Raw genomic sequence first — 26,827 nt, 5'->3', positions numbered from 1 at the left:
TTCCCTGGTCTTGCGTCTTCCTATGGTAATAAATGTAGTCTAAAAGAGCAGTGGAAAGCAACAGCTGACTGAACATGATGCTCCTGTGAATATTCTCTTATCTTCCATTGCTCTTCATATCTAGACAGTAAAATTGAGCATATAAGAAACAACTCAATAGTGTCCTTGCATTACTAAATTTTGAGACTCCTAGTTTTAACCAGTATTTGTTTTAAGCTTAATCAGAAATATTCTGTGATGTCTAATGCAGGTTCATATTGACTTCATTGCATAGCAAAGAGTCTAACTGCCTTCCAAATGGAGAATTTTGAATAATAACTCGTAACTCCTGTGAGTACTAGTCTGCTGAGCATTAGAAAGTCAGATGTCAGCTCTTTGAATGCTGCAATAACTTAGAAGCCTTTCAGCCTTTTCAATAAGTATCCATGGTAATCGATACCCTAGCACATTGTGAAGTAAAAAGCCAGATGTGCTTTTTAAAAAAACACTCACAATTGTAGTACGGAGTTAACTTGTTCACTTCTATTCTGAGCTAAAAGTTGAAATAAGAATTTGGAAAATTGCAAACTGACTTGGGGGAAAACATTGCGAACTTTTCAAATCCTGTTTTAACAATGTGTAATATCTAAAACAAGAATCCTGCAGTTTGCACTGCAAACCATACCGGTAAGTCAAGATTGCTGCATGAGGAGGGGTAGCTGTAATGATTATAGCAGCAGTCCCACCATGGTAGCATCTTCGGTTCTCCCGCTTCTCCTTTGATACTTCAAACATATGGTTGAAGAAATGCCATTTGGAAGTATCCAAATGCTATTTGGAGCATCCTTCAGAAAAACTGAAGTTCTGGTCTGGCTTTGTTACCACACAGTTTTAGCCAAATTATATGGTATCTGCTAATGTGCACACACAAAAAACCCGAATTTCATTTCCATTATCACTTTTAAACCAGCTTATCTAATGGAAACTGTTATTTTCTTAGATATTAACAGTGCAATCCTAAGCAGAGTTACACCCTTCTAAGTCCGTTGAAGCCAATAGGTTTAGAATGGTCTAACTCTTCATAGGTTTCATGGTAAGTAAAGTATTGTGGTTGGTTATATCAAGTCATGAACTCAGTGTAAAACGCTAAAACTAGCAGGCACATCTATGACCTGCTAGTATGGTGAGGTCATGACAACTTTTGCTCCTATTGGTCATCCTTGCACATTTGAAAACAATTAACATTTATAACAGGAACAACCACCTTTCATTATAATGGTCAGTAGAATCTAACAGAGATGGTGAAATGTTTTTGTTTGTATTGGTCCTGTTTGTAGCATACCCCATTTCAGCTTTTCTAGACATGTTTTGGGTGTTGCAGTTTGCTTTTTGTCCTAACGCTTTATGAAGCTACATATTAGTGTTTGAAGAAAGCCATACATTAATGGCCTTAATATCAAAACCTTAATTTTCTAACACCCTGTTTGCCTCAAGATGTGAGGTTGTATCTGTTTTTAAACAATCAACACCAGTGTTGTAATTATTAGATATTTTTATGCATGTGCACATAGCTCTTGTGGATGCACAGCTCATCAGTTTTCCTTATTCTCTTGATGCTTATTAAAAATGACAATCCTTATAATAAAAAAATTAAGGAGCATTCTATATTAAAGTCTGTTCTTTAAATAATGAATATTCACCATGCCAGAGAACAAATTATACTTTCAAACTCCCTTCCCACCCCCCAAAAAATAATAAAGATGAAAGGTAGCTGGATCAGGGGTGATTTACTTATGAGTATTCATCATTAGATAACTGCACTGTCAAGTGATAACTTGTGTTTGTGGATATTGCCAAACATTGTCTGAAACAAAATGCTTTTCATTGGAGTTCAATCACTCATTCAGGTGCTAGTCCTCAAGGTTACAGTAATAAAATACGAATATCTAATAATGACCATGCATGTGTGAACCAGGCTGCAGTAAAGTATTGATGATACTTTTTAGTTTAGTTTAGTTTAGTTTTAGAAAGGCTTGCCACAGGCCATCACTCCAACCCCTTTGATAATGTACACCTAAATTATCCCTGACTAGTGCCTGTCCAGCCTGACAGATATTTATGGAAGCTAGGGTTGCCAGCTCCTGATTGGGAGATTCCTGGAGATTTGGGGAGAGCACAGTTTGGTGAGGCGAAAGACCTCAACAGGGTATAATACCATAGAGTCTATCCACCAAAACAGCCCTTTTCTCCAGGGGAACTGTTGTCTGGAGATCAGTTGGATTTGCAGGAGATCTCCAGCCACCACCTGGAGTTTAACTATCCTAATGGAAGCAGATTTCACAGCTCTCATTCAAAGCTAAACTACATTTATGGATATCAAGTTTTTACTGTTGTAAAAAAGTTTTTTTTTCATGTCACAAAGTATATACAAATAAGTTCCTATAGTGTATCACTACACACACACAGTGTTAAGTTTGGTATTGGCTACATTCAGTTATTATTGGCATGGGAATAGGAAAAAAATGGAAGAGACAGGACACGCTCGTATTTTAACCTTTTGCCATAAAACAGTGTAAATGCTGACGAAGGACTTAAAGAATTGATACAATTCTGTAATCAGTAATGGTGATGGTAGGATTTCTTTCTCTTTTTTTGAAGTAAGATGCTGTGTTAGGATTAAACTTTCTCAGGCTCACCCAACCACAGTTTAAACTGATGGATGTTTGTTGCTCTCCCCCTCTATAGGTAATGTTGAAAGCAGCTGTCATTTGTTCCCCCGTTGTCCAGACCAATGTACCTGTGTTGATTCTGTGGTTCGATGCAGTAACAAAGGGCTGCGGTTCCTGCCTAAAGGTGTCCCTAAAGATGTGACTGAACTGTAAGCAATCTTTTCTAAAGCTCCATGTACAAGCAGAAAATAGGCAGTGACTGTTAAATTGGTTAGAACAGTCGGGTACAATGCACTTTCTCCAAAGGATTCTCTGGTATGATGGTTGGGTTCTATGGCTACCCTTGATAGATCTGCAAAGGAATAGTGTGTATGCAGAGAGACTGACCACAGTATCTTCAAGGTTTAAAAGGCTACTCTTTGAACTGTGCACATGTCTCTTCCCTACATCACTGCTTGTTTTTGTTTTTCACAGTGATGGATATAGCCTTTTTGTTATAGCTTTATATGATAGAAAGACCATTTGAATGGTGTCATTGTGACAGCCAAGCAGCCTTTTTTAGTACTTTTTGTTCATTCTGAGTAGAGTGAAGCAAATTAATAAGTCAATATTGAATATTCTATAGAGCTTTTTCAGTGGGATAAGAGCATGTTCACAATGGACTAGTTGAATAAGGTATTGAAAATGTATTCCCAACATAATCATCTGTGGGCTAATTATCCCCTCGGGCTGACATTTTTAAATAGAAAAGAAAAGCAGTGGAAACCATCATTGGATTCTTTTACCTCAAGCTCACAAAATAGCTAAAATAACAGAGATAATTAGGCTGAATTGTGAAGTTGATTTGCATGAAGTGCATCTAATGTTTCTTCTTAACTATAGCCTGTATAAGATACTATCTGTATTAGTCTGTACTGTATTCATACATCATGATTGATTCCATGGGTTAGAATTCCAGCTTATGGTGAAAAAATGAACCCCTATTTGTCCAAGTGCCCGCACTCAGACTAGCTGGAGATGAATTGAAGATGTCCATCTTCACTCACCTTGCACTGTGCAATCAAAGGAGAAAGAGAATGCTCATCATATTGATTAACTAGGTTCGTGCCTAGCTCAGGTTTTCAGCCTATTTCATAGGCTCTATAGTTTGACTCCTGAGGCTGCTAAGGTTAGAAAGACAACCCCAGTCACACAAATGAAACTGCCAGTAAGGCTTTTCATTTTCTTTTTGGCTAAGTAGTGGGATAGAGGAAAATGCCAAGACAATTACTACTCTGTCCATTGAAACCTGTAGGAAAATTTTGGGGCCAACCACCCTAGGAGCAATCTGGAAAGACAGAAAAAAACCTCTGACTATATATTATAAATATATCTGAAGTGTACTTTCAGTAGTTTCCTTAGTTCTGTGTATGTTTCAGGAGAACTATTTTTACTTGTCCGGGAAGCATTTGTAGTATTTAGTATAACTGTTGCTATTGGGATCAAGAGATCAACAGTGCAATCTTAACCAGGGTAATAGTCCTCTAAGCCATTAACATCTTGGATTTAGAAAGGTGTAATTCTGCTCAGGATTGCACTATTAGTCACTCGCCGGAAGGGATGGTATAGCTAAATTGCATGGCATTATTCTGCATGCAGAAGGTCCCAGATTTGATCTCTGGTTTGACTGCTTACAAGGCATGTGTTTCTAGGTGAGAAATTTTATCTGATTCCTCTTCTGGATTTAAAGGAGAGAGATACATGCCACTTTTTATACTGGCAGAAGGCTGAGTTTGGATCCTTTCATAATAGGATCCTTTCATAATGCTATTTTTCTCTAAAATGTAGATTCCATAAGTGGGATGGGGAGCCATAGTTTGCCTATCAGCAGAAGAGTGGGCAGAATCTATAGAGCTTAATAAATACCTAAAACAAAAGTTATGTTAATGAACAGAGAACTGTGCAAAGTCAAAAGCAGGAAGCAGTCAGGTGAGTGTTTGTGCAATGCAAAAGTAAAGGCACAATGAACATTGTAGTAGGTTGCAAAATTAGGCTTCCAGAGCAAAATAGCAAGTCATTCAAAGTTATGCAGATTATATTTAGACAGATTGTGCCTATCCTAGAACATCTTGAATGAAATTAAGTAGTAAATGAAGTAAATTTCTAATACCGCTTCAAGAATCCTTTCAAGATTTTGAGTGCAGTTCAGTAAGATAAGGAGAATCTCAGAGCCTTTAGGATATGGAACTAGATCTTCTCCTTATTTGTCTCTTTCACCTCTTCTGTCCTCTTACTCTGATCGGGGCCCAAAACAGAAACTATTTCCTCATGGTTTATATGCTCTGGATTCAATGTTGTTTGGAAGTCGGTTAGTTTTCTTGCTTTCCACAACATTGTGGTGCATTTGTACACCTCCTGGGTTTTCCCTGGCTTCCCCCGCTTTCCCAAACTCGCTTTTTAAAAGATTGGAAAAAAGGGGAATTTGGAGAATCTGGTAGATATATTATTATGATAATATTAAAATACCAGGTTTTTTTTTTAAAGTCAATGCATCTGTGGGGGACAGGTAAGAAGATAGAGGCAAGGAGAATGTGTGAAACTGCTATGTGGCAGCCTCTTTCCTGCTGTGCTGTATCAGCAACCCAGGCAGCTACTGGAAAAGCACACAAGCCTCTCTGCCTCACTTGAAAACATGTAACATGAGTTCTCTTTTTGCTTTCCCCTCTCTCACCCAACTTAAGTCAGTTTAATTAAAACAAAAAATTCAAATTGCATTTGATTGGCCAGTCTTTCTGTTGCTGTTGTTCTTAACATGTTTTTGTATTTTCTTGTTTATTGCCTTATTTAGACAAACACAAACCCCTTAGACCAGTGTTTTAAAAATGGTATTTCAAGATTTCCCCCCTTCTATTCAAAGTTTTGTGGTAAAAGAATGATATTAACCTTTTCTGTCTGCTTTCGAATCATGTGCTATATCCAGGGCTTTTTTTGAGGGAGAACACTTTGGAACACCGTTCCGGAAGCTCTAGAATCTGCCCACGTGATTCCTTCCTCCTTCAGCCCTGCAGGTTCTGCAGAGGATGCTTAGCTGCTTTGAGTTCATTCTGCTTTTTTCCCATACCTCTGTGAGAGAGAGAGAGAGAGAGAGCAAGCGTAGCTGTTGGGGTCAGCTTTACAGAGGAGGCTTTAGCTGCTTTGCGTTCATTCTGCTTTTTTCATTCGTGAGAGAGAGAGAGAGCAAGCATAGCTGCTGGGGTCAGCTTTGCAGAGGAGGCTTTAGCTGCTTTGCGTTCATTCTGCTTTTTTCATTCATGAGAGAGAGAGAGCAAGCATAGCTGCTGGGGTCAGCTTTGCAGAGGAGGTTTAGCTGCTTTGAGTTCATTCTGCTTTCCATTTCATTCATGGGTTTCTGTGGATGTGTGTGCTGCTTTGAGTTCATTCTGTTTTATTTTCATTGGGGAAGTGGGTGGCTAGGGCTTCGTGTGTATGTGTACTGCTTTGAGTTCATTTTGCTTTCTTTTCATGGGGGTGGGTGAGGCTGTGTATGTGTGTATGTGTGTTGCTTTCATTCTTTTGTTGACTGAAGTTGACATTGTTATGGTTCCCACAGCTTTTGAAAGCAGATTGGTTCTGTGTTAATTAAATATATCAGTTATGGTTATTCCAGTTTTATGCTAGGAATGGATAGCTGGGTCCAAGTCACAGAAGGCTTTCATCAATATATTCATCAGCATATAGGTGTTCTTATGTCTTAATAGCTGTAACTCAAATGGTTCTCTCCACCCCCAGCTGATTAACATCACTGAAATTGCAGCGGACAAAGGGTGTTAAGGACGTTTTTATGAATATTGTTTGTGTGGGCCATTGGAATATTTATGAGCATTTCACAATGTCACAACTGCTTAGCCATTGGTAAGGTAGAGCTGGCAGTCAACAAAAAAAGGCAATTTTTAACTAAGTATAACTCTAATGCAGCTAAAGTTGAGTATCTAATTTTGAATTGCTCCAGTAAAGCAAAACCCTCCCTGAAAATTTGAAAATTCAATATTCATTAGATTAGGAATTTCAGACTCAGGAATTTTGAGAAAGAATTTTGGAATTTTTTGCTATGCTGGCAGAGGGAATCTGTTAGAATTTAGATTTGTGAGATCGGTTTTGGATTTTTAGAGGCCCCCACCTTCTTGCATATTTTAAAATATGATTCCGAAGAAATGAAATGTTTGGGAAAGGAAATGGAAGATTTCACTTTTTGTAGAGGATACAGAAAGGAAAAAACCCTTTCTCATAATAGTGTACTTTTCCAAGTTTACTAACATTTATCTTGTCGTAATGCATCGTGCTGGGTTCTGGGAAGTGGTGTCATTTCCAGGAGTGACATCATCACGCATTTCCGGGAGCGTGCATGCACGCTTTGCGCACACACATGCAATGATAAAGAGTTCCACCACCTCTTTTCCCAGAAAAAAGCCCTGGCCATATCTATTGTTCATCTATACTGAATGTGCATGTAACATTTATTCTAGGTTCTGTATTACAAAGTTTTCCTCAATTTCTACACAGCAGTTTGTTTGCAAAAAAAAAAAAAATCACCTTTGGCCTATTGGTGTGAGTTTTTTATCATCCCATCGGTGCTATTCAGTAGCCTGTAGTTAGGACATCATCACAGTTAATATCCTATGCCCTTGCAGGCATGTAGAATTGCTGCAAAGTAATTGTCCTCTTTGGTGAGTTCTGGAAATTGTTAAGGAACCCATTTCTATGAATCATTAAAGGACCAGAGCATGAAAAGGCTAGGCTTCCTAAAAGACAGGAAAAGAAAACCACACATTTATAAATACTATAGAAACAGATGAATCTTAAAAAAAAAAACACACACCAACAGACTATTTACCTAGGAATACTGTTAAGATTGGTTAATTCGTTGGTACGTCATGCATTTATTTTTACAGAACACATTAAACTCACAGGTGTCATATCCTTATTTTAAGATGTCAAAAGGTAATAAAAGCACACACTCAAAAATTCGTCTATAGTGCTTCCATTACTTTTTTTGCATGCATTTCTGTCCAAAATAAAGGACTCACATTCCATTCATCATATTTCTTAAAAATCGGTGCGACTCCCATTTTTATGCCTCTTGAAAGTAATTCTGGAAATAAGTCTCGGAAGCAGCTTTTCCAGCACCGTTCACAAAAGGGAAAAGGGCTGGCCATGCCCATGAGTCATTCTGCAAATGGCATTTAGAATTACAGTCACCATCTGCTTTCTCATACAGTGGTCTGTGTCCAATATTCTGGTCTTACTCCCCACCATAAACTTTAGAGCAGAAACTATTGGTGTGTGCCTAGCGTGCTTTTGCTGATATCTGAGGCAAGGTTGTCAAGGGTTTTGTAGGCATCCCACAAGTCTTTCTTCCTGACTGGCCTGATCTGGCACTCTGACATCCTTCTAATAATGAAGGGGAGGATTTATTTAGTAGCACTTTAATGAATGCTGTGGAGTCTTACATTTATAAACTTCCATTTGCCAAAGGGAAATCACATCCGCTGTGTGACAAACATGTTCAGTTGAAATGCTTTTTATTAAAATGTAATCATGCGTGTTTATACATTTCATTTTAATAAAAAAAACCTGCCATACATCTAACAAAACGTAGTAAATTAGAGCTGTATATAAAGTTCCAAAATATCCATACAGCAGGAAATCTTGTATTGCAACAGGTCCTAAATAACATTATACTGAAATGGATATACAGACAGATGGAAAATCTCATTCCACAGCAGGTAGGGTTTCACTATAACCAAGTGCTGAAGTAATATTTAAATAGTGTGTTTTTCCAGTGGTACTGAACTTAACATGAATATGTATGCCTATAGACAATGTAGAAGACATGCTGTATTTGTGTTCCTAAACTCATATGCAGAAACTTTGTATCCAGTAGCTTATGGGGTAGTGCAGAGAAAATCCTAGTCTCCACCACTGTGTACCGCTGAAAGAGGGGAAGAAGATGATGCTCTTGCCAACAGGTAAGAGGAGGTGGTGATGGAGCTTGGGCTACAGCTGCTACAGCTTCTGAGTGTCTGGCACCAGCAAGCAACATCATCACCCTGCATGGGCACTGGGTCCCCCTTGCGTGCATGGTGCTGCAGCTGGGGTCCCAGCAGCTTTGTCCTCACCTCCTGACTGGTAAGGATTCTTCCCGCTTCATCATTATGGTCACAGTGTAGTCGCACAAAGGTACTGCGCCTGCGCAGGTCTGCTGCAGGAAAAGGTTCCAGAGCTCTAAGAGCACTTTTTGGCACTCCCTCATCCCCCTGCCCACCGTTTCCCCCACCTTTTTCAGCACACGAAGGGGACCAGGGGGTGCCTTCCCTCAGTTCTCTCTCTGCTGCCACAGAAAGTCCTTTTTAGCTCTTTTTCAACTCACCTCAGCGCTTCCTTGAGTCTTCTTTGTTCATCGAGAAGAATCTTTTCCCCGTTTTTCTCCTGAAAGAACAGAACGAGTTTCAAAAAAATACAGAAATAATAACAAGACGAAGGAAACACAGGTGGCTCAGAAGAATGAGCTCCTTATCATCTTTCTCACTCAGTTCAGGTCCATCTCTAACCCTCTCCTTTTAGTCTTTGGGCTATCAGACCTGATGAGTTTTATTTTTTGGTTATCACAAAATTACTCACAGGGCATTTTTTAAAAACTCTGTCATAGGGAGGAACATGATACAGCTAGATGCTGTGTTTGCTGCCAATTTAAAGCTAAGGCAAGGCACAATAGAACCTCAAGATTCAATGCTGCCTTATGAGAAAAGACCTTGGAAGCTCTTTCAAATGAGAAAACAGCTCTCTCTGCCTCAATACAAGCATTAGCTCATGTTCCTCAGGCTTCCTCCATTCTACCCAGCACCTCCTCAGATCCAACATCTTTGTTGGTTCCAGGGGCTTCTGTGATTCCATCGGCCCCACCAGTTCCATCTGCAAACATTGAAAGGGACTCTGTCAATTGCAGCAGTTCCAAGCCAGCTGCAGAAATGGCAAAACACAGAACAAAGTGTTTGGAACTGAGTGTTCCATCTATCACTTTGAAGTTAAAACATGCTTCTACTTCCCCATTTAAGAAGAAGCCCTCAACAGCCTTTTTGGTTCTGAGAACCCTGTCTCTTCATCATGGTTTGAAACCATCTCATCGTTCCTTGGCTTCCATTTCAGAAGGGGAGACTGTTCACTCAATTAGCCGATTGCCAAGATCCAACAGGGTTGACTCGCTGCTCCTGTCTTCTCCCAGGTGATGTTGCAGCTGTTCTACATCTGCTTTCAAAAGCTTCCTAGATCCTCCAGTTTCAGCTATGGTTCCCTGTCATCCAGAGAACCTTTAGTTACATCTGAACACTCTGATTATGAAGTAGAAGTTGCTTTAGAACCATCGCCTATGGATGCATTTGCTGACCCTCCTGAACAATCTTCTAGTGAAGACCTGAATTTTTATAGTGAGCAACTAATCAGAACAGCTAGATCACTGGAGATAGAAATTACCACTTTGGTCCCATGGTCTAAGGATCCAGTTTTCAGAGTCATAAGTTCTACTCCTATGGGACCCATTGCCTTTCCCATTATGGAGGGACTTCTAGATGTTACCACTGATCCTTGGAATAATCCTCTATTCGCCTCTATTCTCTAAAGAAAATAGAGAGTCTCTACCACACAAAGCAAGACGCTTCCAGGTGCACTGAACTGTATAGTGGACCCTCTCAGTCAGATTCAAATAGTCGCCCACGATTGGAATCTGGACAGAGCTCAGTAACTTCGCCACTCACCACAAAGATCTCTTTACTACTCACCACAATCCAAAATGCCCTCAGTTCTTCTGCGCCCAGGGCAAGAGAAACCCTCTATCCCTAGGGGATGCTTTCCAGATTGCATGGCACAGCATGTTCACTTACGCTTTTTTCCCTACCCCCTAATTCCCAGAGTCCTCCACAAACTAGTATCAAAGCAGGCTACTGGTATACTGGTGCCTCCTTTTGACCTTGTCAGCATTGGTTTCCAACTTTAATGAGATTTGCAAAGGAGGTGTTTCTGCCTTTTCCAAGAAGTCCTCAGTTTTTGAAATGGGGTGCCCGCTTACATCCCAATATTCAGCGATGGAATTGTCTGCCTAAGGATGCGGTGGGTTCTCCCTTATTGGCAGTCTTCAAGGAATGGCTGGATAAATACTTGTCAAGGATGCTTTAGGCTGTTCCTCCATTAGGCAGAAGAGGGTTAGACTAGAGGGTCTGTAAGGCCCCTTCCAACTCTGTGATTCTGTGATTCCCTCCCTCCACCTAATAGCATGGATGAGCACACGTTAGCTTTTTCCACAGAGGTAAAATGCCAGAAAGCCCTCCACTAGAAAATCTTATCAATTTAAATTTAAATAGAAACGTCTTTCACATTGGTGTGCTCAGTGCAAGGTATCACATATTGTTTGTCCCTTGCCTCTCATTTCAGACTACTTGCTCAATTTGATTAATGGGGTTTTATCCATCAGTTCAGTTTGGATTCATTTAGCCACTATAGCTGCTTCTCATAAGAAAATGAATAACTGATCTATGTTTGTCCAATCTGAAAATAAAGCATTCCTTAAAGGGATTAAGAACATATTCCCGCTCGTGCTAGTTCTAGTCCCTCAATGGAGTTTGTCTCTGGCCTTTGCCATGTTCCCTCCATCTGAGCCCTTAGCCACTTGTTTATTTCACCTGCTGTCCTGGAGGGCAGTGTTTCTAGTTGCCATCACCTCAGCCAGGAGGGTATCAGAGCTATGTGCCCTTAGATGTGACTCTTGTTTCCTCAAGGTGTATGACTCCAAAGTTGTTTTCCACCCTTGCCTTACTTTTATTCCAAAGGTTATTTCTAAATTTCATTTGGTTCAAGATCATTAGCTGCCTTGCAAGCCAGGATCTCCATTGAATCCACTGAGCTAGTCGTCAACTTCCACCTTCATTTCCCGTTATGCAATCAGCATTGACTCTGCAGGAGAAGTAGCAATGGGTGAAGCTGTTTTCCAGAGTCCTTTTCTTTAAGAGCCTCACACCCACCGTCCTATTGAGTAAGTCAGCTCTCTAATCATCCTTGTGGAACTGCACTGTGACCATGAAAAAACATGGTTGCACTTACCTGTAACTGATGTTCATTGAGTGGTCACCGGTGCCCTGCTGTGAGCTTTAAAAAAAAAACTCTCCAATGGCAGCAGAGACAACTGAGGGAAGACATTTCCCACTCTTCAGAGCTCTGGAACCTTCTCCTGTGGCAGACTAGCCTGGAAGATGCCCCCCCCCCATACTTTGATATGGCCAATCTGGCCACTTGGATTCATACCACAGTAAAATCAAGACTAGACTTCTGTAATGCACTTTACATAGGTCTCTCATAAAAGTCAACTCAGAGACTCCAGCTGGTGCAGAAGGTTGCAGTTTGCTTACTCTCAGGAACTAGACAGAAAATGCATATCACACCCATTTTGCAGTCAGTTACCAGACTCGATTCAAGGTCATGATTATCACATTCAAAGCCCTTCATGGCCTTGGGCCCTCATAACTGTGCAACCACCTCTCCCTTATGTTCTACAATGGCAGCTTTGCTAATCTGGTCAGGGCCTTCTACGGATACCGCCCTGCAGTTGGGAGAAATCAACACCTGCCCACACACATTCTTTCTCTATTATAGTCTCCACCTTATGGAATGGCCTGCCTGAGGAGGTCCAGAAGGCTCCTACTCTCCTGGCTTTCCACAAACTATGCAAAACTGATTTATTCTGGAGGGTTTTCTATCCAGTTTATATGGCTAAGTCATAAGGAAATATTTCAGAGAACTGCTTTGGTAGGGACAGGAATTATATGCTACATACTTGGGTACTGTCTGCTGAAGCAGATAACTAGTAGGGAGTTTCTTTATTACTTAACATGCCATGTAAATTAGTTATGTGTTGTTTCAGAAGTTTTCATCTCTCTGGTCAACTTTATACTTATTTTAAAATTTTCTGCTACCATTCCCTATTGTATTTGTGCACTGAATATTACAGTACTTGCTCTGTGAATGTCCTAGCTGTTGATTATATTGTATCTCAGTTGCACTATATAATTTACCTTGGATCTCAGTGAGAAAGGCAGGGTATAAGTGAAATGATTTATTATTGTTGTTGTTGTTCAAAGTTCACACAACACAATCAATAATAAATAAAGATCATATGTTATCATTGATTGGCCTTGCTGAACTGATACAAGTTTCTACCAGAGACCTAAGTATCAGCCAGGTGTCGGTGTAAAATGTACGCTGTTCCAAGTAACGCCATCTTTTGCAGTTCTGTAAGTGTTAAATCATAAAGCTGCAGATTTTCCATATAAGTGGCGAAGTTTTTTGAAATAGTTCCAAGAACCCCAATTACAATTGTGTTCTTCATCCATAGTCGGGTGGTTTCTATTGCCAGATCTGTATATTTAATCATTTTTTCTTCTTCTTTCTCTTCGACTCTGGCATCCCCTGGAATTGCAGTGTCAATTATCCAAACTTTTTGATTTTTTTTCACAACTGTTATGTCTAGTGTGTTATGTTCAAGGTGTCAATCAGTTTGTATTCGAAAATCCCATAAGATCTTGACTTGATAATTTTCTAGCATCTTTTCCACCTGATGTTCCCATGAATTCTTTGATACTGGCAGATTATACTTTTTACTCAATGGCCAATGAATCAGCTTTGCTACCCTGTCATGTCTAGCTTTGTAATCCGTCTGTGCAATTTTGCTGCATTCACAAATAAGGTGGGACACAGTTTCATCTTTTTCCTTGCAAAGTCGACATTTTGGATTTTCACTGATTTTCTGAATTTTGGCTTTCATAACATTCGTTTGCAATGCTTGTTCTTGTGCTGCAAAGATCAGACCTTCAGTTTCTTTCTTGATTGTACCCATCTTCAACTATGCCCAAGTTAGGCTGTTGTCACTTTTTCCTTCAATATTTTTTAGATGTTACCCATGTAAGGGTTTGTTCTTCCAGCCATTTAATCTATTGTCAAACTGTTTCTTCTTGTATTCAGCCTTTGTTTCAGTTGTTCTTAATATGTTCTCTGTTTTCACAGCCTGAAGTAACTTTTCTGTACTTCTACTGATGTAATCATTCAGGCCTCTCTTTTCTTCTTCCACTACCTGATGTACTTTGTAACAGTCCTCTTCTACCAATTTTTTGTGGTAAATATAACCTATCAACATCACTTTTCGGGTGTAAAGAGTGATTCATGTTCATTAGTTTTTGCGTTTTTCGATCTAATTTTTCTAAATCGCTTTGAGTCCAATCATTCCAGCTGGATATCTAATCACTGGAATCACCTATGTATTTATGGCCTTGATTGTATTTCCACCATTTAATTTTGACTTCAGAACTTTTCGTACTCTCTTGATATATTGTTTCTGAGTCATTTCTTTTACTTTCACATGCAGGATCTAATTCTAATATTCCAAGATATTTATAATTTTCATTATTTGATAATGATTTCATAATGTCACCTTTTTCAAGTTCTATTCTGTCATTTTTTTTTTACTTTTCCACGTTGCATGGAGAGTACTGTACATTTGTCTAAGCCAAATTTCATTTGAATATCATCACTGTACATTTTCACTATATTAAGCAATGAATTATTATTATATTATTATTGTATCATATTATATTATAATTACTATTATAATTACTATTATTATTCCAGGAATTTCCAGACCCCAACTAGAGGTTGGCAATCCTAGATATCCTGACCTTCTAACCTTCCTAGTCAACAGAGTAGTACTTTCTTTGTGCTGCATTTCAGATTCCAACTCTTCAAAACCCATCCACTGATCTCAAGGACTTTGAGTTGGATTGTATACCTTTCAGCCCCAGATTTAGTTAGGGCTTTACCATGCCATTAACTCTTATTTCTCTCTCACTCTGTTTTGTTTCTGTTTCCCCTACCTCTTTTATATGCATACTCCTCCTTGCTTAGGTAAACAACACCTGCATATATCATTGTCCCCCGTTATCCATCTTCTGAGGAAGTCTCAAGTGTATGTAGCCTATGCTGTGCATCAGGCTGGTTGGCTGCAGAAGGCTGGAAAAACTGGCATCTATTCCAGTGCACTCCTCTGGATTCAGGAAGAGGAGAATTAGTAAGGAACATAACATGGGGTCTTCTCAGTTGTAGTGCCAAAACTTTGGCACTCCATCCCCAGGGAGATTCATCTAGCTCCTTCTATAGTTGTTCCATGTATGTGTATATGTTTTTATTGAATTATTGTGTATGTCCATTATTTTACATGTTTTAATGTTCAAATATTTGAGGTTTACTGCCAGAGAGGATGCTATTTGAGTGGAAAGGAGGCATAGAAATGTTCTAAATAAATAAATAAAATAATAACTCAGGTATTTTCCCACTTCCATGCCAATTGTTGAATGGTCTAGGTAAATCTAAGTTCCCACAAAAAGATGGGAGCAGGCTCATTACAAGAAGTTTTAGAATTTCTCCAGGAAACAGCAAATAATCAAGGGAGGAGCTTTGGTATTGTGCAGGCTGACCTATAGTGATTAATTTTAGAGTATCTAAACATTTTCTTGATATAAGGGAAGTTTTAAAGGGGGTATACTTCATACTGCAGTATTGCAGCCGAACACAAGGCATAATCTGTAAATATATTTTATTTTGAAAATTAACTGATATTTGTATGAAACATAAGGGTTAGGAAACCAATTCCCTTCAAACTTGTTTTTCTTGATGTTCTTCCAGTATAGAGCAGCCAACTGCTCTGTATTTGGAAAAACCAAAAAAAAATAATAATGATATTTTCAAATCCTTGCAGGAAAGAAAAGTTCAGGCAACTAACTATGCCAGGATGACGTCTCTAGTCCCTTAGTAGTTTGCTAATCTGTATTATTTTGCTGAACTGTAACAAGGATTTCACTGCATATAAGATGCAGATGCCTGGTTGAACATGTTCAACTAGCTATCCCATGAAGATAAACCTTTTCTTCTTTTTTTCTCAGTGTCTTCTTAACAACACACACACACACACTTCTGAAGGAATGCTGTGCCAGCTACCTCGATTTCTGTTCTTTAATCCAGGAGACATTACAATAATTCAGTGTAAAGAGCAGTAGCTATTATTTTTGCATTAATTAATATTCAGCAACTACCTTTTTCTTCAAATATTTGTTGCATCTACCTAGTTAGATCAGGCACATTCTAAAAAGAAAGTGGAAATGCTTATAAAATTGAAATGGCGTGCTATCTGACAGTATTGCTGCATTGTGTCACTGCTGCTGATCGTAGTGATAATTGTGAAGTGGAATGTGTGAGAGAAATCTTCGGATTGAGAAGCCTGTGCTCTTTGGATAAAATTTTCTACTTATATGCTAACTATTAAATTCCACTTTAATGATGAAAAGAGCCAAACAATTTAGAAGAAAGCTTACTCTCACATGACCCTACACTGGCTTCCATTAACAAAACTTCACGGCTCACTTAACATGCTGTAGATGAAAATCTTTTCTGTTTTAGTGTTTGAATTATTCTGTCAGGGGATGAATTTCTTTTAATAATTGCTGCATTAAAAAGTTAAAGTGCATTTCAAATCTAGAATAACAGTATCGAATTATCAATAGTATCAAATAACGCACCAAGTAATGAGTGTCTCACAGCTTTTAGGAAAACTTCTTTAGGGATAAACAGTGGTTATGAAAAGTTGATATGTGAATTCCTGCTTTCTCTTTAAAAATTAACTGAACATAATAATTCTAAAGCAGAAACTTAATTGAAATTAACTTTCATTTAATTTTGATCCAAAATACTTAAATTGCAAAGCTATGATTCCAAATCCAAATTTGTAGTTTCCTTTCTTACTCATGGGTCACAACTTCTTGCCTCAACATAATAAGTACATTACATTAACTAAACATTGCAAATGTACATAAACTAGATGCACTATAATGTATTATAGTATTTAAAGTGAGATTAGGGCGGGAGAAATCAAATTCCCACTGTGCTGTGAAGCTTACTGGATGACTCTGGCAATCATCCCCAAAATCCAATCTATCCTCCGGGCTCTGAACTGTTCTGTGTGATTTCAGTCTCATGAAAATCCAAGTGATCGTCAGCGAATCAGAACTCATGGGGCAGAATGGACCATGAAACTCACACTGAGTTCCTTAGAGGAAAGGCAAAATAAAAATATAATCATACATACATTCCTGGAAATTTCAGTTGGTCACATGGCAGCCATGCTGCAGGGGGTTGTATTATTATTGTGCTGAAAGATCTGGTTGAAATCTTCCTCCCAAGTCCTGCTCTCTCTGTGTCCCCACCTGCAGAGCTAAGGCTTTAGTCATCATGGCATTTTGGAACACGTTTTCCCTTGAGGCTCACTTAGTGCATTTTCCCCCTCTTTTACTGAGAAGAAGAATGGGAATTCAAATTATCTGATTCTTGCGTTTGATCCTGGAATGAGAAATTAATTTTTCTCCCAATGTCAATTTTATATCTGTATGTAATAACTCAGTCAGTGGCTCTTGAGCCACATGTGTCTTATTGACATGCCACCAGAGGCTTTTCTGAGCACTGTTGTTCATTATGGCACTAGACTCATGTTTCAGGAAAGTAGGCAAGGTACCTGCCTGGTCAGGATCACGCTTGACTTGCAGTTCACACCTTGAAGCAGCCATGTGGGCTTCATGCCAAGGATGGAAATAAATGCGGCTCATTTAGTGGCAATCACTCTGATATGGTGATTTGGATTGGGACTTCAGGGTGAGAGTGGCAATGTTTCATTTGCCTTCTCTGAGTTCACCAGAAAGCATTGGTTTCTGTGGTTTTTATGATATCATCATTTTTATTACATTATTCCTGTTTGGCTACGATTACATAGTAAAGGAGAAAGAACCTCTTTTCAAAATGGTGCCAAAGCAGTAGCAGACAAGAGAAATAGTGGCTGTGAACAGGCATAAAAGCAGGCTGAAAAAGAATGTGTTTTTAGATGTTTCAACAGCATACTTCTTGCCTTGATAATATTGGACAGACAAGATCCAGATCTGCGCTACTATAATCATGTGTGAATTTTAATCGCCATACATGTGCCTTTGAGGCAGATTTTTATAATAAAGCATTTTATACAATTAAAATACAGCCTCAGTATTATCTGACTTTGCATGCATATTTTAAATAATGCTGCCTCAGTTATATCGGGCATTGCATATCCATTTAGCATTTTTACTAAGCAGTTAATGTAGATGGTTGTATGGATTAGCACAGCTAGACTGAGTCAGCTTCTGATGTGTTATTGAAATATTGCCTGCATGAGCAATTTGCAGTCAGAGGGCAGAAATAATTCTAATGAGGTCAATTAGCATTTGAAGTTCTTTTTAGTAGCTTTAATTAAACACAACCTTATACCAAGGACATCTGTGATTTCTTTCCTCACCTCTTCATTAATGCGACCTATAGAAGAGTTAAATGATTTATTTCAAATTTGTACAAAAGAATCCTCTCATTTTTACTGTCTGCTCTTCCAGTTAAGAAGCAAACATGTTTTCCTGGCAGTCCATTGGTTTACAAGGGGAGCAAAAGGGCATTCAAGAAGCCATTCTATCAACTAGATAACTATTGGTCACTCATCCAAAAATGATATTTAATACACATTTAAGTTGTTTCATTTTGGCTGCAGAATATTTATAACATTTAAGAGCCTCTCTGATAAAATGCTTCTGGGGATGTTTTAGTCTGTGTGTGAGTACATTTTAGCAGAATAGGCATGCCACTACAAACCAAAAAAAAAAAAATGATGATGCACACAAGTAGGCAAGCAAGTGAGGAAGGAGAAGGAGCTGTTGCCACTGCCCCTCTGCTGTGATGGAGGGGCATTAACATGGGTGGGCAAGGAAATAGCTGCCACCCCCACCAACAAGTGAGCCATGGAGGGGTGGCAGTAGAGGTGAATGGGGAGGAAAGAGCTGCCCTAACTCTTCTGTATGAGCCATGGGGGCCACAATGCAGGCAGGTGGGTAATAGCAGAAGCCCCCCACCCACCCACTGCACGAGCCATAGAAGCAGCAGTTATACAGACCAGCAGGTGGGTGGGGGAGCAGGAGCCAGTGAGTGGGTGGCCTGGCAAGTATGGGATCCCCCACTCCTTAAGTCACTTGGTTCCCCCTCTTGTTCAGATACAATAAGAGAAGATCATTAATCTCTGTATTGTAGTACTTCCCCAGTGCTGTTTCAAGTCAACAGGGGTAGTGGGAGAGTGAAGAGAGAGTGCATGAGGAAGTAATGGAAATGACAGATGCATTTGCCAGCCAATAGGGTGGATTATCAGTCTTGCCATCAAAGATGATCTCAATGATAGTTTTCTGTTTACAGCATTTCAGCCAATCATTGCTTTGTAAAAAAATTTCCTTTTTGGACCCTATATAAGCTTGGACCTGCCATTTTCCTCTCCATGTAAAATACTTTCATTAGGAGACTCACATTTATGCGTTCTGTGTCAGTTGCTTTGCATTGTTATTGCTTTGCCATTGCGAAATTGTATAAGTATGTGTGTGATGCAGTGCATGCATTCTTGGGATGCCAAACACCTTAATGTGCCCACTCTGCAAGTAAGGTTTAATTGCTTGTTTAATGAGCTCTTTCTCTCTTATCTATATGGAAGAAGTTATTCAGTAAGAGATGCAACCTCTGAGATTTTTATCCTAATTGGATGGAAAAATACAAAGAGCCAGAAATGCATTTTGCATTAGTGGCCAATAAAATGGAACAACTTTCTCTTACGTACTTGACATTTGGCAAACCATTCCCCATGAAGTGCCATGACTGCAAGCTACAATCTCTGAGACTGTCTCCCCAATTGGGTGGAAAATGAAACAAAAATACCTCTGAATGTTAGCGCTAGAAAAATGGTTAGTACTATTGAAATCAATAAAAACAAATAACATGGATAAAAAATGAAGCAAACGGAATGTGAATATATTTTGGTGTAACCCCCTCCCAGGTGCTGCTCATTCAAAAAATAAATTTGCCCAGATTGTTTAACGTCCTAAATTTTCAATATTTACAGAAGTGACAATAAAATTTTAATTGTCAAAAATTTATTTTCAGGTATCTGGAAGGAAATCATTTGTCTGCTGTGCCAAAGGACCTCTCTGTGTTCAGACACTTGACCCTGATGTAAGTATCTGAGCATGTAATGCCACCCCATCAAAATGATTTCTTCCATTTTACAGTGCTTGGGCATAATGTACATTCCTGTAGAGCAATACATTTGAATGGCTGGCCAGTATATGTGTTGCTAGAGGCATCTTGCAGATATAGGCTCAGTTTCCTCTGGAAATGGAAAACATAAACCCAACTCTACCTTTAGAAGAGGGATCACTCATTATATGGCTTGAGACAGATGATAATCCTGTTTCTGTAAAGGGCACACAAAGGCAAGTTGTCTGGAGCCCTCTCTGCTGGTAGCAGTATTAAATCTTTAATTAGTAAGGTGGTTTGAGTACATGTATTATTTAGCTTCGTTTTTACAAAATATAATCCTTTCAAGATAAGAAAAAATACCACCTTCCCCATTTAGCGCATCTCACCAGGCACTAATTTTTGTGGGGGGGGTTGGAATTTTGAACATTGTAACTAATAAAAAGGTATTACTGTACGAGTGTTTGCTTTGATTTTCTGGGAGCATTCCAGCTCTGGCACCAGTGTACTGGTCATTGTTAATAGTTTGCTTTGAAAACCTTCCTTTTTGGTTCTGATCTAAGTTTGAGAAAAGACTTATTTTCAGCATGGATGGTTTCAGTGACCTTTATGTTTGTGTCTTCCATCAGTGACTTGAGCAACAACAGCATCAGCATGTTGGCCAATTACACCTTCAGTAATATGACACAGCTCTCAACACTGTAAGTAGGCAGTAGTTCTGGCATCAGCTCTAATTGCTGTTCAATGTGGTCGATTACATTAAGCAATAACTACTTAATGTTTCTGGGTTAATGAATTCTGCTCTGCTTATGCCTCACTGAATCAGTGGCAAAGACATGGAACCTCTTTTCTCTGGTTCTTTTAGGATCCTGAGCTACAACAAGCTACGTTGTATCCCAGTCCATGCATTCAATGGGCTCAAGTCTCTCAGAGTGCTGTAAGTATCACTATATCTGGATTGTGATTTAGGAAGCTGTAGTTGACAGCAGGATTTTTAATGAGCAGATGGCTTTCACTTGACTCATTACATCACACACGTTTCCAGACAATTAGCTCCAATGTACTTGTACTGAGATGTAAAATAGCCTCTAACCACTGACACGGGTGAATGTTGGGTTTGTATGCAGAGTGTGACATCCTTTTGGGCTTTAAAAGGATTATTAATTTTAAAGATGCTTAAGAAGTTTGAAGTAGACTATTTAGAAGAAGGTCTGTGTCATATGCTTCTGCATCCTTTTGTAGCAGGACACCACTGGGTCCATAAAATAGTATGGTATAGTGGATGGTAACTAGAATGGCCAAGGCATTTAGTGCAGAGGAAGAAAGTGCACAGGCAATGAGCCTGTAGTCTGTTACTTCTTTTCTACTGACCGGCTGCCACATAATTCTATAAGGCCTACCTGGGAAGCAGGAAAAGAAGCTCTAGGAAGTAGATGGGTAGCACATCATGCATGTTTACAGCAGTTTCCCTTCATTTCTGCAGCTAGTGTCATCACAGTCAGATGATCTATGAAAGCGTAAAGTGCCAGAAGCATGTGGGCTCTACCACCCACATGTTTCCTGAAACCTTCTGTCTTCCTCCTTGCACAATAGGCAGTTTGCCATCTTTGGAAATGAACAGGCATTTTGGGAGACATGTAGAGTGAATAGCTTGTGGTTATTTTTGTTTGCTTATTTATTTAAAAATATTTATATCTCACCTTTCTCCTCAAACTCAAGACAGCTTACATAAGCAATAACAAATTGCAATAGTAAAATAAACAGTATAGAAACATTGCCACCCAAAACATACATTGAAATAAAGTCACAGCAAAAACTCCCCCAAACTTAGCATTACTCTTCAAAGAGAACACTCTTGCATGAAAAGCTGAAAGGAAAGGGTACCTGCAGAAAAAGAGGCTATGAGGGTTCTCAAGGAAAGAAAAGAGGAAGTAGTTGGGGATACGGAAAAGAGATTCCCCCTCTCCGCCCCCCGCCCAGTCCTTGTGGATCTCCTGCTGGTCAGTGTATCTAATTATCAGCATGAGCAAATCTGTGGATCCTTAATTTCAGAGATTGGAGTCATGGGCAAAGAAGACAGCTTTTTCCAGATGCCTGAGAAAATGCTCAGGTTTGCAGAGAAATCTGAAATCTAAAAAAACAAAATGCATTGGGGATTTTTAAAAAAGTAGTTTAATAGAATAGTGCATGTAGCTTTAACAAATTAATATCCTCTGCAGTGGCCATTGTGGGGGTTGCTAAGAAATTACAGTAGTATTGCCAGCTTTCAACCCTTGATTTCTGTCAGTAAAAGGCAGGGCTCTACTCAGCACTGCTTTGGTTGTTGAAGGAGGACTTATCGAGGCCACACCCACCATCAACCACAGGCAGGCCCAGATGCTTGCTACTATTCAACAGTGATTACTAGCATGAAAGCTAGTACTTAGTGCTTAGAGCTTCAAATTAGGATCTGGAAGACTCAGGTTCAAATCCCCAGTTTGCTGTGAAAGCTCGCAGGATAACCTTGGACCCGTTATAAACTCTCAGCCTAACCTACCTCACAGAGTTGGTGTGAGGATAAAATAAAGGAGAGCAGAATGATGTCAGCTAGGGTTGCTAGGTCTCCTGCTATGGTGGAAAGTCTTCTATTGGTAACACTTGTTGCTCGCCACTGCTCTAAGCCATAATGGGAAGAAAATACTGGAATTGCATGCAGTATGACATCACTTCTGGGGAAAACCCAGAGGTGACATCACATAGCTCTAGGAATTGTGAAGACTCCATAATTTAACAGCAATTCCTAGAGTGACATCATAGCACTTGTGATACCACGTGCCCCCCATGTTACCGCCTTTCAAATTCTCGCCAGGGATTGCATGGCCTAGCAACGCTGATATCAGCTGCTACAGATCCCCACTGGGGAGAAAGGTGGTATGTAAATTAAATAATTAATATAGCTGAAGTTGAGGACAGATAAAAGGTAGGTTGGTTGGTGAGTAAAAAGAAGAGATGGAAGCAGGGAAAGATAAGGATGTGGGGGTTACCAGGAGAGAAAGAGGAACCTGAGGTGCCCAGAAATTCCTTGTGGATTCCCCACCTTGCAACTGGGTCCAGCCAGCACTGCAGAACTGGAGCAGAGTTTTCCTGAGTAGAGGCTGCCAGTGAGAGGGAAGGACGGAAAGCTGAAGATGGGAGGGGCATAAAGGTAGGATTACTGGTGGGTGGGAAAGAGAGAAGGAAGTAGGAAAAGGGATGAAGCTGTGGGGGCAGCCAGCAAAGGGAAAGAGGGGTAAAAAAAGATACCAGCTGTAAGTCCTCACATGTCCCCTGCTTGTATTTCCAACATATGTCTTTTATGTAGCATTCATATATTTGCTTTACACATTTTACCAAAAGAAAAGTCTTTGAAATACTGGACGCTTTGCACTTGGAAAATTAGCAAAACAGAAGGCCAATGTTATTTTTGCGGACTAGCCAAGGGAATTTTACTCATTACACATCAGCAAACCTGGATTTGCCACAGAGTGTACTCCCAACAGGGAAATACATCCCACACCAACTCTTTGGTGTATTTACATGATAAGACATCTGCAGGTACACCTGAAAATGAATGTATAAAAAGGCCTAAACAGGAGGGAAGGCAACATGGTATAGCCCAGTCTCATCAGATTTTGGAAGCTAAGCAAGTCAGTATTTGGATGGGAAATCACCAAGGAAGACTCTGCAGAGGAAGACACTGGCCAAGCCACCGCTGCTGCTTCTCACTTGTCTTGAAAGCCCTTTGTTGGGGTGGCACGCGTGCGCGTGCGCGCACACACACACACACACAAAAGCCTAAACAGCAACACAGAACCTGAGTTTATGAACAAGGCATATGTTAGTATTCAGGGATGCTTTCAGATTAATAAAATAATCTTCCTTTTTAATATTGATAGAGCAAATTTCCTTGAAAACAAAAACAGTTAGGAAAGGAGCGGCTCATACATGAAAAAGATCCTTTCATTGTTCTGTCTTCTCTGCAGTCCCACATGGGGGAACTGCTCATGTGCAGGCCAGCCACGGACATTCTAAAGCTCCTAGAGGTGCAATAATCTCGCCTAGACATTTTTGTACACTTTCCCCCCGTCTCCACTATAAAAGGCAGGGTGAGCAGCTCCCTCCCTCAGTTCTTCTTTAGCTGCCATTAAAGGACATGTTCTTCACTCCGCTCCTTGATTCCAAAGATAGATGTGAGTTTGGGCCTTTGACTCCATGCATCAAAGGCTGTCTTCAAGAAGTGTTCAAGAACTAGAATCAAAATGGCCCAATTGGATGGGCATGACAAATGCCTGCTTTGTCTGGGCAAGGGCCATGACACCTTGTGCTGTATTGTCTGCAAACAGTTTATGCCCAAAGCACACCATGAAAGGATGTCAAGGCTTAAAGTGACTCTGTGGGAGTCAACTTTGAAGGGCTCTACTGACTCCACTCAAAATGCCACAGATATTGGACCACAGCACCCAGAACAGACCTCTTCTGTTCCTGCAACATGTTCAGCACCTGTTACAGTTCAGAATCAGTCAGTTCCAGCCACGCCTTTGACTGTTCCATCTTGGTGCCAATCAGAGTCACTTACAAAAAAGGCTAAGCCCAAGTTGAAGCATGCAGATAACGCATTGACTTTTAAGTCACAAAATAGGAAAAAATTCTAGTCTTCAGCTCCGACCACAGTGGTTGCATCAAGCCCACTCAGGGTTCTGAGGACACCATCTCCAAACCCTAGATGGTGAGATTCCTGAGGTCATGGAACCATCTACAGTCATTTCTCCATTGCTGCTGTCACCAATATAACCTGCAGAAAGACAGAAGGGACCCATCTAAGAATGATAATCACTTGCAACTGGCTTCTCACCATAGACGCCATCGGTTCCATTACTCTCCTTATGGTTCCCCATATCATTACTATGCTTACGGGTTTGAAGCTTTACTGGGCATGTATCTGCCTCCTCATTACTTCCTCCATAACAAAGATGCTTATGTTTAGGTTCACGCAGAACCAGGAAGTAAATCGAAACCGACATCAGTTCCGGCCACAGTTTCAGAAAATAACGTTGCCCTCTAACTAACTTTGAACCATATGATGCAATCTGATGACAATTCTGCCGCCGTATCAGTTCTTGCATTGGAACCTTCTCCACCAGAATTTCTTACTGAGGATTCTGTTTTATCCCTGTGTGAAGATCTCCACTTGTTTACCAAGCAGTTAGTCCAGATGGTGAGATCTTTGGACATTGAGGTGACCTGCCCTACTCTAATCTCTTTGGATCTGGTCTTCAAGGTCCTACGTTCAGAAATGGTTGGACTGGTGCATTTCCAATAATACAAGGCACACTTCATGTGAGTAAAGATGTGTGGTCCAGACCACCCTTGACTCTAGCAGTGTCGAAAAAGCTGAACAATATGTATAAAGCCAAACAAAAAGGCTCAGATTTCTTGTTCTCTCACCCTCCTGCCAATTTGATTGTCACCAAGACCCTCCAAGCCTCCAAAAAAGTACAGGCCATTCAGCTCCAATTAATAAAAAAGGCAAGAATGGATAGAAAGGTTTATGCTTCTGCAGCCTTAACATTTAGGATCAGTAATTATGAGGCCATTGAGAGCCAATACCAGCTTTTCTTATGGGAAAAGATAGGCCCAAGCCGGATGAGAAAATATTGCTAAAATTTTGCAAGAAGTGTTAAGGCTCTCCAAATAACAAATTAATACTTCCATACATATTGGAGATTACTCTTCAAGAACTATGGCCTCTGCAATTGTGATACAGAGGCATGAGTGGCTCAAAACCACAGCCCTAGCTCCTCACCAAAGGATGAGGGTAGAAGACCTTCCTTTTGAAGAGATGGATCTTCGTCCACAATGGACGATGCACTCAAAAAGATTAAAGATGATAAGGTGATGGCAAGGTCCTTGGATATCCCACCTATCTACCAAAATCCTTTTCTGTAAGAGATTTTCCCCAAGGTCATATCCACCTTACAATTGGTTCCATTCCAAACCGATGCACACGTTGCCTAGAGGCTCTCAGCAACCTTCTTCCTCTGCCTCTGTTCAACCTTGTGTTGGCAGAGTGCAAATAAAGCAGAGAAGTTACGCTTTGCTGATTAAAGAGTCTAAAAGTTTATTTAAGAAATACATACTTGAGAGTGAAGAAGAAAGATAGAGATAGAGTCCTGACTATCTGACTACATCTTGGAGAACAGTGATAAGGCAGGAGAGAGAAGAAGCAGGATATTGCCTTGTTTAGCCCAATAGGCAACAAGACAAGGAAATGACCCCCAGAAAACAAGAGAAATGCTGCTCTCACTGTCTAAACTAAGTGATCCTTGCTGCCTCCTGCATAGAAGGCTCTTCTTCCCTTCTTGTTGCTGCAGTACACCAGACATTACAATTTCCAACACCTTGGAGGAGATCCTTCCAAACCAAATCAAAGGATGGTTCCCATTCCCTTATGGATCAGTCTGGATCCAATAAACAAGGTATTTGATGCCACACCATCCGCAGCTATATCAGTCAACAACTCACTTCCTCTGTAGGCTTAAAAGTTGATCACTCAGAACGCTTGAGTGTTGTCCATAGCGAGCCAAGGCAACTGCCTGGAGTTCAATACAACTCTGACCAACTCCAACCAACTCTGTGCAACCCTCCACCTCCTCCTGCCTTACTTTTAGAGGAAGTGCAATCTTTGTTGCAAAAACAGGCCATAGAACTACTTCCCTATGGTTGCACAGATGGGGTGTTTTCCTGATATTTTATTGTCGACAAAAAGTCAGGAAGTTCTTGTTCCTATTTTAGACTTCAGTTCCTTAAACAAGTTTATAGTGGTCAAAAAGTTCAGAATTTTGTCATTAAGAGATGTTTTACCCCTGTTAAAAACTCAAGCTTGATTTGTTACGGTCAGTTTAAAGGATGCATATTTTCATGTTCCAATAGCTGTTAACTCCAGAAAGTTCTTTCGCTTT

General features: G+C 40.0%; 1 protein-coding gene across 1 annotated transcript in view; it reads left to right on the top strand.

The window, feature by feature from the left end:
* SLIT3 (slit guidance ligand 3) overlaps positions 1 to 26,827 on the top strand; it is a 633,135-nt gene that overhangs the window by 474,798 nt on the left and 131,510 nt on the right. The window contains exons 20-23 of the mRNA XM_054977013.1: positions 2,725 to 2,857; positions 19,758 to 19,826; positions 20,480 to 20,551; positions 20,716 to 20,787. Of these exons, the coding sequence (XP_054832988.1) occupies positions 2,725 to 2,857; positions 19,758 to 19,826; positions 20,480 to 20,551; positions 20,716 to 20,787 (346 nt within the window). The remainder of the gene's footprint in view (positions 1 to 2,724; positions 2,858 to 19,757; positions 19,827 to 20,479; positions 20,552 to 20,715; positions 20,788 to 26,827) is intronic.

This window comes from Eublepharis macularius, chromosome 4, assembly GCF_028583425.1.
Source record: "Eublepharis macularius isolate TG4126 chromosome 4, MPM_Emac_v1.0, whole genome shotgun sequence".
In the NCBI taxonomy this organism is placed as follows: domain Eukaryota; kingdom Metazoa; phylum Chordata; class Lepidosauria; order Squamata; family Eublepharidae; genus Eublepharis; species Eublepharis macularius.
This window is presented reverse-complemented; position numbering and strand designations above follow the sequence as displayed.